At 42.1% G+C, this 18,494-nt stretch overlaps 1 protein-coding gene across 9 annotated transcripts in view; it reads left to right on the top strand.

Annotated features, from left to right (window-relative positions):
- LOC121197003 (AT-rich interactive domain-containing protein 1B-like) overlaps positions 1-18,494 on the top strand; it is a 166,985-nt gene that overhangs the window by 21,795 nt on the left and 126,696 nt on the right. For all 9 annotated transcript variants that reach the window (XM_041060308.1, XM_041060314.1, XM_041060313.1 and 6 more), the window contains exon 2: positions 3,080-3,283. In XM_041060308.1, the coding sequence (XP_040916242.1) occupies positions 3,080-3,283 (204 nt within the window). The remainder of the gene's footprint in view (positions 1-3,079; positions 3,284-18,494) is intronic.

Below are 18,494 nucleotides of genomic sequence, written 5' to 3'. Positions count from 1 at the left end.
AAAATAATGTTTCAATTTGTCAAGAATTGTTGCCTTTTTTTTTGTGCCTGGTGGTGTGAGGGAAATGGTGGGCATATCTCTAGGAAAAGGCTGCAGTGGGCTGAAATCTCATTTACTGGAACTTGTCATGAGAGCAGATATGAGGCTCCGTTTGGGGAGGCAGAGAATAGTCATATTTTTGCCTCCGTGGACAGGTGTGGATAATGCCATGCGTGGAAGACGGACCAATGTATCAGATAGCTCTGTATAATGTTATTGCGGCTGTTTTTTTTTTTTATTTATTTAAGAATTCCCCACAAGTGTGTGTGAAAGAGTGGGAGAGAGATGAGATCAACAGTGAGAGCCAGTGCAAGATTTTGCTAATACACATTTCTGTGCCTGTGTGTCTGCCTGCATGCATGCGTGTGTGTGTGTGTGTGTGTGTTTAATCGAGCGTCCACTTCTCCACTCCCAGAACTCTGAAGTTGTTTTCTGTGTCCAGTGAATTTCTAAGTGCAACGGTTAACGGTTTTTGCAAGTGTGTGTGTGTGTGTACAGTTGTTAGCCGTTTAAGGGGATTTACTTGTGTTGCGGCGCTCAGCATTTTTGGCCAATGGAGGACCTCTTGAGATGGATTGGTGAACTGGATGGAGTTGGAAGGGGGTGTGTGTCCCATATCACGGGTGGCACAGTGCCCTGGATTTTTGAGAAGCTAGAGAGTGTCGTCCTTTCACTGCAGATGTTGCTTACTGGACCTGTGTGTGTATGTGTGTGTGTGCCTGGCGTGTGATGTGTTGTGGGTGTAGCAACATTTCAGAAGGTCATGTGTTGCCCTCCACTCTAGCAAAAACACCATTATTGCAACATTGGAAACATATGACCAGTGTCACTTTTAGCACATCCAGAATACCCTGAAACAAATCTCTCCTTTGATGCTCACTTAGTTAAACTCTGGATATTGCTCGGTTCAGAAACACTGTACCTATAGACTAAATCTATTTCAGTTGCATTCTGAATGAAGTTATTAGATTACGCTCGTTCCTGTTCAGTCAGGCTCTCCCATCGTCTCACTGAGCAATAAGGAGCAGAGACAAATTATATGATTCAAGGTTTTTCTCTCCAGAAAGATCCAATCTGGAATAAATTTAGCTTCTTGAGCCTTAAGTTCATCCATCAATATTTCAAAAATACAAATGATTTTTCTATCAAAAACATTTTTTAAATGGGTTTAACTCCAAAATGGCTCATAACTTTAATTATTCCCTAAAGTGCTTTACTCTACTCCTGGCAATCATTTTGTCAGATGAGATGTCAGTTTCTTCCAGTGGTTAAATATTTCATTTTAGTTCAGTACTGCCGGTGACTTAAGCCTCTACAATGTAGGGAATGATTTACTTATTAGTGGGTTCATACATGAATGGGAAAGTAAAGAGTACAGTACATGAGCAGGACCAGGAGCATGCATTAACACACACAATTAAATGTCAAACAGGTATTTTTTTTTTCTCTCTTTCTCAGGATTAGACTCTCGAAATCCTGGTGATGCTGCCCTTTGCAGGATGACTTCCTCTCTTCACACATGCTGACACACACCTCCATGCTGTGAAATAACTTTTAGACACCCAAGAGCACTCATTCCTCTCTCTCTCTGGCTTTCTTTCTCCATCTCTCTCACTACCCAAACAGACTTTTACTCTCTGTCTCTCTCTTTCTCCTCCACACTCTGTGAAATAGTCCAAACTACTCCACGCACATGCCTCAGTAGACAAAACCACTTTAAAACTAGAGCACCGTAACCGTCCGCACGTAACCTGCTGAATAAAGTGCTCCCATCCCCTGACATGTCTTCTTGATATTAGCCTGGCAATATGAGGCAGCGGCAATTTCTCCTCTGCACTAGACGAGGTGATATTGAGTTGGGGAGAAGAGCGGGAACTGAGGAGGGAGCTGGTGGTGGTGATGGGGGACGAGGAGAGGGGAGGGCGGGGGGGAAAGGGGTGGGGGCTGGTTAGTTGGAGATGAGAGAGGAGAAGTGAGAGTGTGTGTGTGTGTGTGTAAGAAACAGTAGGAACAAAATGTCATAAATCACACATGATCCTACACGGCGGAGACAAAAGGGAGAAAGCATGAGAGGAGAAAGGGAAGATAGAAGAACTCCACATTATCTGCCCTGCAGACAGACAAACACGCCGCTACGGGTGACGGATTAGCATTAGCCCAACGCACTGTACTGGAATTTTGCAGTGGCTCACTGAGACCCCAAACAACCCCTAAAAAGTCTCTGAAATACTTACAAAGGAATAAATCACCCTTGACACCTTCTCTTTCTTCTCTTTGATTTTTTTTTTTTTTTTTTTTGTGTGTGTTCATATGAGAAGCTAGCTCCCAAGGTATGCCTTTGCAGAGCAGGTATTTTGACTGCTCGACTGCCCTGGACCCCCCTCAGGGATTCGAACTTGCAAACCTGTTGTAATGCAAACTTGGGATCCCTGCCAGAACTCTCAAGCATCACCTGTTCTCTTGATTTAATTCATAAGAGCATAAACTCAATGTAATAATCACTATTTCTTCCACTTGCTGTAAGCAACAACATAGAGAGTGAGAGGGGAGCGGTGTGCAGTGATTATTGGCACTGTTGGGCTGTGGTTGTGGGAACAAGGCCATAGAGTTTTTATTGCTATTGCTTCCCATCGCTTTAAACAACATTTACAACTCTTTTAAAAACCTTTCAGACATTAAAACAAAGATACAAGCTTCAGGTTTTAATTAAATCATTTTACTTTGGCCCTCCTCCAGCAAAGTTTGCTCCCGATCGCTGTGCAATAAACATCTTTGCTTATTTAATTCCATTTGTAGTTCATTTATGACCTGTAGACATTAATTTAAGGCTTCCACTCGCTGTGCAATTATGAAATAAATCAATGGTGGCTGTGGTTTGGAGTGTGTGCACTAAGTGGACTTTTGTCAGTGGTTCCAACTTGGCAGATGGTGGATGAATTCATTTGAACGCCTCTTCAGACGATCACAATGCACCGTATTGAATGAATGTGAAATATTAGCCAAGGAAGGAACGTTGTTAATCCCTCTTCTTCCTCTACAGGTGCCCTCCATGGACTTCATGGCTATGAAGCGCTCGCAGCTGTACGGCATGGCCAACAATCCCTACTCCACTCCACAGCAGCCAGGGGGTGGTCCTTACCCCCCTAGCCAGCCGTATACGTCTCCCCCTCCGCACCGATATCCGATGAGCATGCAGGGGAGGGGTCAAATGGGCATGGGTGGGATGCAGTACCCTCAGCAGCAGGTATGTCAGCAAACCCAAACACTGCGTCTGTGCATATGTGCGTGCCTCGCTGTGGCTCGTGAGTGAGTCAGGTCCCCTCTGCAGTGCCATTCCAGATATTGTAGCTGGTATTATAAGCGATATTGCGATGGGACATTTGCTTCTCGTCGTGAACATTCTCCAGCGATTTTCCCCTGAAGGCTTGGCATGTTCAATTTGAGATACAGCCTAAAATACCAGGCAGCGCATCTCACACCCTGGCATGTGGTGGTGTCACTCCTGTTCATCACTCGGTTCCCCTTAGACTCCCACTTGAACGAGATGGGTTTGATGCTGTGTGTGTGTGTGGTATGCCTGGTATGTGTGTAAGGATCTTCATTTCTCTATGCTTGTTTGATGGAGCATTTCTATGCTTGATTATGAATTTCTACTCTATATACTTATGTGTGTCTGTGTATGTGCATGTTTGTTTTTGTTTGGGGTTTTTTTTGTGTGTATGCACGTGTCTTTGATTGTGTGTGCGTGCGTGTGTAGTGGAATGCTCACTGTGTAGTAAACATAGATGCAGCACAGCCAACCCACGTCACAGAATCTGCGCAACACAATAGGCCTGTGTTGGAGACAATAGCGCCTCTGTCTGCTTTATTGACTCTTAAGTAAATCCCATTTGGACTGGAAGGGTGTGTGTGTGTTACAGGGAGAGATAGAGAGGAAGTATGCATGTGCATTAATCTGCGTGTACTGTATATATGCGATTGCGTGCTTGATTTGTGTGTGTGTGTCCCACATTTCTAGCAGAAAGAGAACTTCTTCTTTTTTGTGCATGTGTGGAAGACAATTTAGTTCCATCAGTGTAGTGAAACAGCAGTAAGGGGCACCACAGCAAGGGGTGGTGGTGGTGAGGGGTGGGGGTGCAGTGTCCCCTGCTGTCACTGCCTGCTATATTTAGTCAGCCTGTTCTGTTGGTCTGGACTTGGACACCTCTCATGGGGGCAAGCGAGCCTCCACACATAGCAAGACCACAGAGAAAGAGAAAGAAAGAGATGGAGAGAGAAGGAAGGAAACAGATGGACTGACTGACAGACTTCCTACCTTGTCTAAAAATATTGTAGAAATAGGCATACATGCAGTAGCAGAGAAAACTGATGTGTGACACTCATGTATTTCCAACACTCTTTCACACTATGCAGTTGTGACGTGGGTTATGATTTTATAAGGAAAACATCACGTGGAGATAGAAAAGACAATAACAAACTGGGTTACGGAGTGAAGAATTAAAGGGTTACCACACTACGTGAAGATCGGTTTACTCATCGTGGGGAGTACATCTCAGAATGTGAAAACAGTTGTATCATGTCTTATGTGGCTTTGGAGGAGCTGTTGTTTAAAGTCTGGGAAAATAACTATTAATAGGCTACGTTCACTTTACAAACGCTGGGTTGATGTAGGGAGATGTGGTCGTCCACCAGGCAGCAAGAGAAATTGCATTGTGGGAGGTGTTCAAGCGTGAGTTTACTAACACAAACTACGTACGAAGAGTCAGGAAGTCTCGAGCCTCAATTTGCTGCATCAGTTTTGATAATCCGTTTAAATCTGTGTCATGTAAGTTCCCCAGATTTATGGAAGTTGAACGAGTATGATCAAAATTATTTTTAATGTTGTGGCTGAATGGTGCGTATGTGTGTCAGCAGAGTCAGACAGCAGTAACGGTAGCAGCAGTGAAGTAGAGAAAAAAAAGGGTTGAAGATTGAAGGGTCTTAGTTGAATTTAACCAGTAAAACCCTAATTTTATTCCATTTTTTTTGCTGATTATTAATCACTGTCACAGACCTAACATGAAATAAAAAAATAAAATAAAACATTGCGGTACCGTTACGCTTTATGTTTGGGCAGTCTAAAGAGGAAATGTATCTACAAAATAAAATGGGTTTTGTTTCTTCCTCAGCCCTCGTGTACGTTTGAAGTTATAAGCTAGTTTAATAAATTCATGTTTAATTAAATACATTTAAATATGTAATGTGATTCAGCTTAACCACATCAAATCAGGTGAATCCCACTAGAGTCAGAGGCTACAGAGATGACTCCTACTGCTACTCTTATGAAAATTACATGCTGGTATAATCATTTCTCTGGTAAGGTCTTAACTCAACTTTGACCAAATATTTAGTTACTGCATTTTGCCTGTGGAGAGCAGATATGTGTATTAATGTATTTATTTTAGTGTCTGTGTGTTTTGGGTTTTTTTTGTTTCTATTGTGGTCATAGGTGTGGGGGCTATGTATTTATAGTAACAATAACAATTACATCAGCAAAACGGATCAATATTTCAATCTTCAAGTAAACAGCTTTGACAGCAACAGAATAATTGATGTTAAAAAATAATGTCTTCTTATTACAATACAAAAAATAAATAAAAACAAATAATAATGATGACATAAATTGCCAAAGAAGTTTAAAATACCATGCTAAACCACTAATATGCTTTATCAAATAATCTCATTTTGGTCTCAGTGGCTACACTGCTCTGCAGTCCTAACAGGGAGGCTCCATCTCAGACTTCATTACCCAAGCTGCAGGTCTAAACCTCCTCTGACGCATTATGATGATGTCGACACACTCTCAAAATAAGCATTATTGAGCCTGCTCAGGGGTTTTGCAGTAAGAAGAACACACAATTGGGAGCGAGCGGGGGTGTATATGTGAAGGCATGCTGTGCATAGAGAGTAATGTGAACACATAATGACGTACAGTCAGTCGCACGCACAAAAATACATCCCTGGTACTGTTTTGTGATGAAATCCTCGGGCGTATTACATAGGGGAGGCTGAGCGTCGGCGTAGCAGTCACAGCGTAGCGCTATGGAACGTAATTAGTTCAAATAGAATTAGTTGTTCACTCTGGCTATAGCCATGGGAACTGCGCTTCTAAAGTTTCTAATTATCTGGCTCTGGTTTTAAAAGCAGCACCACCGCATTGCCTATCTGCAGCCGGTGAAATCTAGCTCACAGTAATGACTTCGGAGGAGGAGGTTTAATTCCACACTCTCAGATGAGCATAATGAGCCTCACCTACAGAAAAGCGGTCAGGGGTCTGATCAGGGAGGAGCGGGGAGGGCTAAAAAAAAAAAAGAAGAAGAAAAAAAAACTATGCTCCAGATGTGTGCTGCAAAATATAATGCACATCAAGTCTTAAAGTGACTGTTAATTACATATCAAAAGATGCACCAGACGCAATTAAGATGGACATGATTTCGGCTGTGTCTGGGGGAGGAGTAATCAGCCACCCCACCCACTTTCTTAACATCAAACATTGCAAAACTGTCCCAGGATCAGCTGCAAAGAACAATTTCTCCATCTTGACTGGGGCTGCATCAGCAAGAGGGATTGTGGGTGATGTTGAGACACGGCGCGCACAATCCCCCATGATGCACCGCACTTCAGGGCTGAGACCTCAGCTTGTCACAGCCAAGCATGCTGGGATGTTGCCAGGCAACGTGACGTCAACAAAGATATGTGTGTACGTCTATCTCTGTGATTTCCCCAGGACTGAACGCCTGTGTGTATGTGTGTATGTGTGTGTGTGTGTGTGTGTGTATAGGGGGTTCTAGCAGAGGAACAAAAGGTCCTCTTTGACTGCCTTTCATTATTATGATTAAATCCCGCTAAAATTAAGCCCCTCTCCTATTAAATAAGGACTCCATAGCAATACATACATTTCATGCAGTGGAGGTGTTTGGTATGTGCAGGGGGATCACCTCCGTCCTTCACATAAGACTCGTTCTGCAGCATCAAAATTAATCTTTGTAACCTCTTTGAAGTGTGCTGCCGATGCATTTACAGCCACTGTGATTACACCTGACGAGAGCAACACCAGGTTTTTGTTTTTGAATTAAAGGGTCAGTTCACCTAACTTACAAAGACACCTATTTTTTGTCACTAATCTTACTTATGTCTAGCCCTACTGTATTTTTAGTTGTCTCTGACTAGATCTCCAACATTTCCACTGTTGAATAAAGACATAAAAACAAAACAAAAAAAGAACCAAAAACAAAAACAACCAAAAATTGCACCTAAAAAAATTTGAAAGCTCTCTCCTCTTTCCACTCATCCCTGGTACTGTTTTGTGAGTTTTATTGGAGCTACTTTCTACTAAAGAGACTGTCCCTGAAAACAGTTGACAGCGAGGTCTGTGGATTATCCAGAGTAACAGGGACAGTGTCATTGTTTGATGCTTTCAGCACCACAAACAAAAATCTATTTAACTCAATTGTATTAGGATAGAGGCAGAAATCTACATCAAAACGCAGCTATACGCATGGCTAGATATCACTAACGGTAAGTGAGAAATACCTGTGTGTGTGTGTGTGTGTGTGTACAAGAAGACACTCCACACTTTCTGCCACTTTCTGTGGCATGTGTACAGCCACAGATCATTTCTGTATTTAACATTTCCTACAATTCATGTAAACAGCTTGATCTGAACTCCACCTTAATCTGGTTGTTCTCAGTGGAAGGGTTATTGGTGTACATGTAAACATATTCACAGTGTGTGTGTAACCCAGAGGCTACGACTGACCCTTGAGCACAGGTTGAGTCATCGTTTCTGGGGAACCATGTTTACCTGTTCAGGTCCTCGAGCTCAGTGTCTGGGGCTCTTTTTCTCTTCCACACATGCACCGTCATATACATGCTTGCACAGACATTTTCCAGTTTACCTATGCGCATGCTGATGTGATCGTACAGGCACTCTCACACAGGCTCTGACACATTCTTAACACTGCATTTCACTACCAATTAAGTACTCTGCTCATGGCCTCCTTTTCTTAATCCAGTCATAGGAGGCAAGCACAGACACTGATCTCACTGTTGATGTCTGGGAGAGAAAAAAAAAAATCAGCCTCTCCTATTAGCCTCCAGCAAATAAGCCTAGAACTTGCATTAGGAGTAGTTAGTGTCACGCTGCTTCTGCATGCATGTGTGTGAGAGACAGTTTGAGTGTGTCAGAAAGGGTGAGAGACGGAGTGTGCATTTGCAAGAGTGTAAGCAACTATATATGTATGTGTGGAGTGATGGGAGCCAGAATAAACATATCAGCAGAAGAAGAAAAAAAGAAGAAGAAGAAGAAGAGGAGAAAGAGGAGGAAGTAGAAGGAGGAGGCGGGTGTCTTGGGGATGACAGGCCACACGAGAGAAGCGTCTGTTTGGGAAGTGGAATGAAGTTGAAAGAGAAAAAAAAAAGAGGAAAAAAAAATAGCGCCGCCAATTCTGAGCGTAATTTCCTGTGATGTCAAAGTTGGCAGACGGAGAGGAAAAGGAATTTGAAGGAAACATTAGTGTTTGATGTGAAAAGAGGGGAGGGGTGATGGAGTGGGAGAAAGAGCAGGAGAAAAAAAGATATCCTGGGAAATGAAAGGGAGAGAGAGAGAGAGAGAGAGAGAGAGAGAGAGAGAGAGAGAAAGGAAGGAATGTGATGTGTGTATGTTTGTATTTGTGTGTGTGTGTGTGTGTGTGTGTGTGTGTGTGTGTGCGTGTGCGTGTGCGTGTGCGTGTGCGTGTGCGTGTGTGTGTGTGTGTGGAGGGGGTTGAATGTGTCAACGAGTCAGGCAGAAACCATTACCAGTGTTGGCTGTTTGTTCCTTACACACTGGGCCAACTTAATAGAAGCCAAGCATTTAAAGTCAAGTGGAAATGTGGCTGACCTGCTGCCTGTTCAGTCCATACAAACCACAACACCCCTTCACAAGCCCTCCATCCTTCATAGCTTTGTAAACCTTTTATCCAGCCACACTCTCCTTTGTAGAGATGATTTTTCAGGCATAATCTTTATTCAATAGTCATCATTTGGCAAAAAAAAAAAGAGCAGAAAAACAGTACATCTGTGTCTGTTTCTCTTTCGACCAGCAACAGCTGTGTACAATCCTAAATAACTTCAACATTTTGAGATTCTCCATTCTTTTTTATTCACTTCGTGTGTTACATTTATGCCACACAACAACGTGCTTTCAGTGGTTTTCAGAACAGCTGAAGCCAGTAAACTAAAAGCAGTGTGAAGCAGCTGTCAACTGAGAATTTTACTGCGTTTTGTAAATAGTGGTAGATACTCAATAAAGCTTTTATTTAAATGAAATGGTGATAATAATAATTTGGTGTAATGATGGCTGAATTCCATTAAGGTGTTTCAGTTTCAGGCTCCCTTTATTGTTCGTGCTGCCTCACTGTCACACTGCGAACACCTGAAGCAGCGGAATTGAATTATGATTTTTTCTACGACATTCGTATTCACACCACCGTCAATTTTAGCATTTTTGATTGTAAACATCTTATATTTGATAAACAACTATGGAATGGGCTTCATCTTCTAACTTGATAGAGATTATTATTATTTCAGTTTTTTTCCATTGACATGATGATAGCAAAAAGGAAAGTGAGAACAGAAGAAGAGAGCAGATGTGTGAAGGTAGGTGAAGTGAGCATTTCAAAGGCTTATGTGCCTAATTCACTCCAAGGGGCTCTCATTTTCTTTTCAGTAAACTAAAAAAAACCTTGACTCTGTCTTCTTTACTTAGCTCTTCACACTTGAAGAACATGAAGCCACTGTAGGAACATGTTCATGATCCAAATGTAAAGACAAGCGTCGTCCCACCACCACACCTTTGCCACAGCAGACATTTTGTCATAGCAGTAAAAGCACCAATGTCTCTAATAGTATTGAAGGATGGCCCCGTTGCATTCAAGTGTCCCAGTAAAACCTGATAGAACGACACTGAGGCGATATGCATGACACTGAGACACTAAAACTGAAGAGGCTAAATGGAATTCAGCCATCATTCATTTTATTATTCACACCTGTGCTTTATTATCAGGTCTCTTAAGATCATGAGCTAACAGCTAAGTAAGTTTGTGGTGTTTTCTGACAGTGGAAAAACGTTACGTCCATGATGTTTGTAACCTCTGACTGAAACTAGCCTGAGAGAAACATAAATGCAGATTAATTACAGCAGAATTTGTGAACAGACTGTACAGGGGCAGGAAGTACTGATTGGGCCTTTAAAGTTTCCATTAAAACAAAAAGCTGTAAAAAAAAATCTTGTCTGTCCAAACATCATCTTGTGGGATATCGACTTCAGGGAGTTAGATGGGTAATTTACGGCATCGATTGGGCCTGGCAGGGGGGTTCCTCGCCGACGAGGAGAGCAAGGGCCACTTGGAAGCACTTAGGGGCCCCGGGTGCTGGGGTTGTCTGTGGGGTTAATGCAGCCAGCGCTGCTAGCTCTGATGGATGGCTGGGAAGCCCCAATAAATCAGCCCCTCTGCCAGGAAAGATGGAGAGAGAGAGGAGGGGTGGGGGTCTACAAAGGGGACCACTCCAACCTCATCACACCCCTCCCTTTTTGAAAGGATCTTGAAACATCCGAGGCTCGCTGTTCAAAGTGCACATCTCAACCATGCAGATACACACCCACACAACACACACTTTTCTTTCTTCTCTCCACTCCACACAACTCCAGACCTGCACTCCATGGCAGCCCATGGAACTCTGGGAACCTTACAATTCAAGAAGACATTAGGAGAGAGGGACAGAAAAGGAAGAGGGGGTTAAAAGAGGAGAGTAAAAAGGATTGAAAGAAAAGGAGGACAACGATATGGAAAGGCTGATTAATTAAGGGTTCCTCTCTGGCTACAGAATAGATGAAGTTTCAGGATCAATTAATTAGCAAGCTAGCCTACGCACGTCAATGGCTCTAATAGCCTGCTCTCATTTGTAACTTTTATTACCCCGCTGCTGTAGAGTGGCTCTCAGCCAATCAGATGCCATGTGGAGATGATGCTACGTGGCCATTAACTGGAAAGGGGGGAGAAAACCCCTTCCCCTTCACAGGCCGAAGTGATGCTATCAATTATATCAGTGTGAAGTGTGTGTACGCTAGCTCTAACGTGAAAGAAGATAGCAACACAGAGCATCTATTAGTGTTTTTTTTTTTTTTTCATTCACTCAGGACGAGCATGGTATACACATAATAAATAAGACTAAGTTGTAATAAATAAGATATGACCCAGTGGATTACACTATTTCATGTGAGCCATTAGTTAAATTACATACCCAGCTGTCTGTTAATTCACGCTGTTGCATTAGTTGTATGAGCTGCAAACTCCATCCTTCTCGCTCAGGCAGGTGAAATGATGGTGGAATTTAATATAATTTAGTGGTGAATGCAGGCAAGCGGTGTAAAACGTCACAAACGGCGTGTTTTTTGAAAGATCCAGGCTCGGCGCTCTCTGTGTCTGCAGCGCTCTATATGTGCCTATTGATAAGATAAAAGAGCAGAGAGATGAAAGTGGAGCGAAACGGAGGGAGCGAGGAAGAGAGGGGAAAGAAAGGGGATGCTTTACGTCTTTGCCGAGTTACAAGGGGATTAGTTGCTGCTCTAATTGGCTCACCGAGAATTCATCTCAGTTTTCATCCAGATTAGAGATAGATTTTTACACAGGTCAAGTCTGCTCCAGCATCTCAGTTTCTGGGCTTCGTTTGTAGAGCGGAGAAGTGGAGATGTGACACACTGTCAACATTTGAAAACAGATCTGAGACGGCGTAGATTGGGATGATCAAGGTGTTACCTAGATTTCAGCCTCTGTATACTGGTGTTTGATTTGTATGAGAAGAGAATATGAAGACGGAGACCAGTTATATGGACTATAGAGTGGAACTTCAAAGAGGGTCTAAGATACCATATTGACTGGAATATAACCACCTGAATTTTAAGATGACTCCCACCTAGCAACACCTGTTTTTGAAGATAATAGTAAATAGAGTCTCTTATTAAAATTTAGTTGTTTAAAGAAAATACGGTCAAAATAACTAATAACTATTGTCTTCGAATGTTTTAAATTCCATAATGCCATCTCAAGAGAATCATCATCATTGACTGGTGGACTAGTATCAATCAGTAACGCTCTTGGAAGCACCTGCTGCAGTTGCATTCAGGTAACTGCTATTTTTCCTCAAAAGTACCTGAGAAAGAGGAAGCAGACAGAGAGAGAGAAAGTGTTCAATATTTAAGTGCAAACATCATCATGTATTCAGGCAGGTTTATAGATGTTTTGAGTCAGTAGGGTTTGTTGGTGGTGTGTATGTTGCACTTGCTCCTGTGTTTCTCTTTAAGTGAAAAGAGATTCAATTCCTATCAAGCTTGTTGACATGGCAATGAATAAATATAGGCAATAAATAGGCAATTATAACTGTTTAACTTGGACGAGAACAGACTTTAACCAGAATTTAATGTAATTCTCAGTTTGACGTGAGGAAGTTTGGTTATAGTTTTCCTCTTGTCGTTAAGGTCAGAGGTCACAGACAGATGCAGATGACAGGATATACAGGTTTACGCATGAACACAAGGTGCTAATTTAGTGAAGGCTCAGTACACTAATGTGTCAGTGTCTGAAGTGCTGATCCTTCCGAAAGTGTCATGGCCAACATGTCTTCCAGCCTGTAACCCTTTCACCTCATCCTCCTGACATCCCCAACACCTGATTCATCTCTAACACAAAGTATCCACACTGACCTGAAGGAACTCGACAATCCATCGTGTCGATGTTATTTAACACGGTGGCGCCTCAGAGCGTCAGCATACGAGGGAAAAGGAAAAAAAAAGCCTCGCAGCAGGGGATGTAAAATACGAGTATAATCTCCTGTGCCGATGTCGACCGCTAATGGTGAGCAAGCGTGTTTCAACTGGAAGCCCCCACCCTCCCTCTGCCTCCTCTCACTCCCTCCCTCACCCCCCTCCCTGTTCAGATGTAATTGACATGACTCCTACACAAGTTCGAGCCTGTCATCACAGCAAGCGCTGAAAAATGAGCCGAGCCGCCGTGCGCTGAAATGGTTGATCTGAAAGATGTTTTAAGGCTATTTGGTGCTGAATTGTGATGTTTACGTGTCGCAAGCCTTCTTTCCTTCTCCTCCGCTTTGTAATTTAATGATGACTATTTTCTATCTGTAAAAACCGAATCTAGTTTTGAGTTAGATCTCGCTTTGTGGTAGCTTTTCACCCACTAAATTTCTAGTAAACACTGAGAAATTCTGTGTTAAGAAATATTTCGAGTGATCAGTGATCTCTCTCACACTGTCTTTGGGAGAGCTTGCTATAACTCCTTCAGTATCCGCTACTAAACCCTTTTCACCCCCCTTCCATTCAGATTTGCTTTTTTTTTTTTTTTGCTGTCCCTCTTTCTCAACTTCCCCCCTCTCTCTTCTGTCTTTCTTGGCCCCAGATTGGGGTCAGGAGTTTAGTAGGGGAAAAACATTTGGAGCCGGTGGCACAGGGCCCAGAGCCTCTTGCGAAAAAATAAAAAAAAATAAATCGCTGTTCACACACACATTACAGAGAGCATTAACCTGCCCTGCTCTGCCTCTCCAAATGTCTCCATTATGGCTCTGCCTGGAACAACACAGCCACTGCTAGTCGCAGCCAGCCAGCAATAAAACGGCTGCTACGAGCGGCCTTTCTTTTTTTTTTCTTTCTTTTTGTTTTTTTTTCTTTCCTCCATCAATAGATGTGAGCAGAAATGGAGAATTAGAGAGAGAGAAAAATAAAGGAAGACAGACGGGGGCAGAGAGCAATGTTTGGCAGTCTTCAGAAAGGGATCCAAGATGAAAATATATATATATATATATATAAAAAAAACATGCTTGTGTGTCTATCAGTCGATGGCTACACTATCTGTTCGCTTTCACTCGCCGTCAGTGTGATGTTGATGTTATCACCAGGCCGATAAGTCACAATCTTCGAATAGAGAGGCTTGTGTTTTCATTTGGGAATAAAAAGCTGCAGTATATGAAGTGCACCAGGCTTTATACTGAAAAAAAAAAACAGCAAATCATCTGCAGTCTGCTTTTTCTTTGTTGCCTGAATGTGACTGCATTTCTTTATTTTTACATTTAGTTCTGGCTTGATGTGTAGAGTCTAGGTTCAGGTTACTGGGATGTCACGATTGAGAGTCCTGTATATCACTCCCCCCGTCCCTCACTCTTTCTCTCACTCCTCCAAGGGCAGCTCATTCCTGAGGCGTCAAGGGCCTCCCAATGTGTGAGGAGGGGGAGGAGCGAGGGAAAGAGATATCAAAGAGAGGTACTGAGCGACGGAGAGCACTGTCACCTTGGGGGGAGAGATACGAGGACGATGACGAGCACGGTGATGCGTCCCCTCTTCCATCCCTTATGTTTAATCATGAGACCATTGATGCTGATCCTTTCCTGCGACGCCTCGTATTTCGTTAAGGGGGACTCACCTTCGCCTGCAACTCACAAACCAGCTCCCGTGTTCACATGGTGTGTTGTGTTATTGGCTACGAGCAGCTGATGTTATCTCCACAAGGAGCTGAAGACGCTGGTTGATTTGTTTTTGGTCCTGAGTGTAATGATAACCTTTTGTCATCTCAGCTCTGATGTGATAAAACTAACATGTTTCTTTAGATTTCAACTTTATATGCTACAGAAATGGGGAGAGGTGATGTTCACATTACCACAGACAGACTTTAGCACCTTGCACTTGGTGCTTGGTGCTTCGCCATGATCCAGTGGTTCAAAGCATTTTAACATACACCTAATCATAAAGCTTTTTGTAGTGTTAACTACTAACTTTCTATAATTCATTGCCAAACTACATACACCTGCAACAGCAACTTATATTTTGACACCTGTTTGACAGGTGTATAAGAAAATTAAAGCAGAAGAAAAGTAAAGTTCGTCAGACATCAGATACATGATGTGAAAATTTTAGCATCTTTATAACAGAGCCACAGGCTGCAACAACCTTTCAAAAAGGAAACCAAATCTCAAACAGCTGAAACAATTACCACATCAGTTATTGAAAAAAAAACCTAAAATGAGACAAACAGTACACATCACGATCCATAGAATACAAATGAAAATTAAAAAAAAAAGAAAACAAGGAAAATGTTTTTTAAAGATTTTTTAAAAAATATAATAATAGTCAAATAATTTAAGAAAAATCTTTCTAAATCTGGTTTTGTGTTTTCTGCAGGAAACATTTCCTATAATTGATTGACAAAACAATCCTTGTCATAAAAAGTGAACTTGAAAATATAAGTTGCTGTTTTTTTTGTGTTGTTTTGTTTTTTTAATGCGATCAGCACACATCACTGTGGTCAGCCAGCGAGTCAGCAAGAGATGAAGGGAGGGATTTATCAGGTGTTGTTGAAGACCTCATAGAAGATACTGTATGATCCTTCAAGAAAAGATGAAAACCCTTCAAAGGCTCCATGTCATCTTACTGGTTTTATGTTTTTTTTTTGTCAGTATCTAAACCATAATGAATTCTTTCTTTCTTTCCTCTTTGCTTATATTATAAGAATTTTAAGACACGATAAGCCAGACAGGAAAAGGAAAACGAAAGATGCAGGTCAACTGAAAAATGTCACACCTGGATAGTTTAAATGTTTCAGCCACTTATGGCAAATAAGCTGTAGAAAAATAGATGAGGCCACTGCCACAGTTGTCACAGTTATTTTGATACCGGTATACTTATTCGTTCTTTTGACTGACAGATCTGTCAACACTGCCATTTCTCCCTTACTGTTTCCCTGCTGCGCTCGCCTGCTGAAATTTCCTTTGATTATCTGCCTTTAAGTTTGCTTTTAGATTTACTAACTGAGCCTGGATGAGAAGAATGTCTCCGTTTCATTTTGCACTCTGTTTACAAATGTAATTATTTTAATGCAGCCAGCTTTTGCATGTTCCCGCCCAGCCTGCTGCGATTAACCCATGTCACTGTAATTCCATTTTAAAAGAGCAGTTGTCTGTGAGTAGGTGCAGTAACGAAGCCTACAGTTATATATGCTTATCTCCAAACACCCTGTACTCTCGCCATGACTAGAACATATTACATAAATAATTTGGAAAACCTCAGAATAGCCAGACGGCTGTTATAGGTGACTTACTTGGCATTTAACAAAGAAAAAGGAATACTAAGGAAATGTGGCTGCCATTGAGACAAACACACCTAACTTGCTACAACAACTTCTTGATCAATTCCTGTCCTTGTATGATTAAGTCAAAGTAATGAAATAAAATTGAGATATGTTTAGCTTGGTGCCAAGTTACTTAATGAAAGTTTGAATCGATGACGTTTGGCTTTTAATGTAATGTATGCTAATGTTAGCAAAGCAGGTATATGGTTTTACAGCATCCATCAGTTTCTTCATGGGATATAAATAATAATACAGTGCGAACAGTGTTTTGTATCATTTCTTTTCATCAGTGTGCCCTGCAGACACTGCAGTCAGGGTTGATAGATTTTTTTTGCTAGTATTGTTATGAACTGCATGTTTCATCATTTCCACCTGTATAGATGAGGGATGTGAAACCATGTGTCATGTTTTTTTTTTTCAGCCAAAGACACCAGGGATGTTGAGTATGCTTTATTTATTTTATTATCTATATACTAACTAAGAATGATATAATACGTGTAGTACTATATTTTATAGTGTTGTTATACAGTATGGAACTGGGTCAGAGACAGGCAATTCTCTAATCAGCCCGCTCCTCTCTGGTTGGAAACATGCCAGTCAGCGTACACAGCAAACATTCATTCCTGTCCAATCAGAACTCAAACTACTTGCTGCTGTTCTACCCCAGCTCATTAATGGTAATTAATTCTGGTCATCTGTCCATCTCTGCCTCTCTTATTTGTTCCTCAAACTATGTGAACTTTTCGATCCACTAAAACTCCTTCAAGTTTTCTTCCTCACTCTCTTTGTCTTCATCACTGTTTCACATTGTCTCCTTTCCTCCTCCAAGGCTCTGAGGCTCTCCTTCCTTCCTCAGGTTCTCTTTTACATTCGTCTGTGTCGCCCCCTTTCTCTCCACATATCTCTCTGTCTGCATCACCGTCTTTATCTGTCTCTCTCTGTCTTTATCGTGTGAGACATCGCTTTATCCATCCCCTCTAAGTATTTCAGTCTGTAACACCCTTCTTCTATCTCGCTCCTGCCTATCTCCCCGTATCTGCCTCTCTAAACATCTTCCTTTGCCACCGTCTCTCTATCTCTTCACGTCTGTTTCATTCCTTTTTATGTTGTTTCTCCTCTGTTTCACTCTTTGTCAGCTCACCTGACTTCCTAGTTCTCATAAACCTTTTTTTTTTTTAGTTTTAAGTCTTCACTTCTGTGGTCTATGGTGCTAATTCAGATGCAGTGCCTGCTTGTGCCTGTCATGCCTGTCAGTGTGTGAACGTGTGTGCGTTTAGGGGTCGGGGTGGTGGCTCCGCTTAGCGCTCTGGTTGGCTGAACCCATCTGTCACTCAAAAACGGGCGACCTGTGGTCCCCGGTCGCCAGCCAGCCGTATCGCCACTTCGACAGAATTATGAAAATTCCTGTCTATTGCTCATTGGCCCAATTGAATTACAAGCAGTTCCTTGTTCCGTGCAAGCTTTTTGAACGGCTGATTTAAGGCGCACACACGTGTGAGCGCACACACACACTGCTGACTTGGATGAGGGTTAGCATGGCTATTTATTCCCTCCATTTGCAGAGCAGGAAGATATTGTCTGCCTTTTCATATGACTCTTGTTTTGATAGATTTTTGATTGAGTTCCTCTCAGTGTATGTCTGCGTGTTTGTGCCTTTGTATCTTAATATGCCGCCAAGGCTTTTGTTTTCATCACACTGTTTCTGCAGTTTATGGTGAATTATTTGCTTCGCAGGACGTCTATTCTGTGTCATTTCTCCCTACAGCACTTCACATCTGTTGTCATTTCATTACAGACATTTATTTGACACTGTGTGCCTGCCAAGACACACTCTGGATAAATCACACTGTTATTTTGTCTGCTTCCACACACCTGAGTGGAAGGAAAAGGCAGAAAATGGTCTTATTTTCTACTTCCAGCACAAAAACTACTTTTTTATTGGTATAAGCAACAGCACAGCAAGTCTGTTTATTACGAAGCATATTCTCAGTCAAAGAGAATCAGGTTTCAGTGAGCTGCTGTGTACTCAGTAGGTACAGTACATTCATACAGTCTGCCCCAGCGATCAAACAGAAGCTGCATTTGAATGACTCTTTCTTCCCTCCCAAAGCCACTGTGACAGGTTGCTACTTGTTAGACCTCCAGTCTGCCTGCCGTCTCCATGCTTATTCGACTGACTGACTGGCGGCATTTCTGTTTCTTTTTTCGTTCCTCTCCGTGTCTGTCTTTCTGCTCGCTTACCTGATT

The sequence above is a fragment of the Toxotes jaculatrix genome, chromosome 17 (assembly GCF_017976425.1).
Source record: "Toxotes jaculatrix isolate fToxJac2 chromosome 17, fToxJac2.pri, whole genome shotgun sequence".
Taxonomy (NCBI): Eukaryota; Metazoa; Chordata; class Actinopteri; family Toxotidae; genus Toxotes; species Toxotes jaculatrix.
Note: the sequence above shows the minus strand (reverse complement) of the source record. Positions and strands in the feature narration are given on the sequence as shown.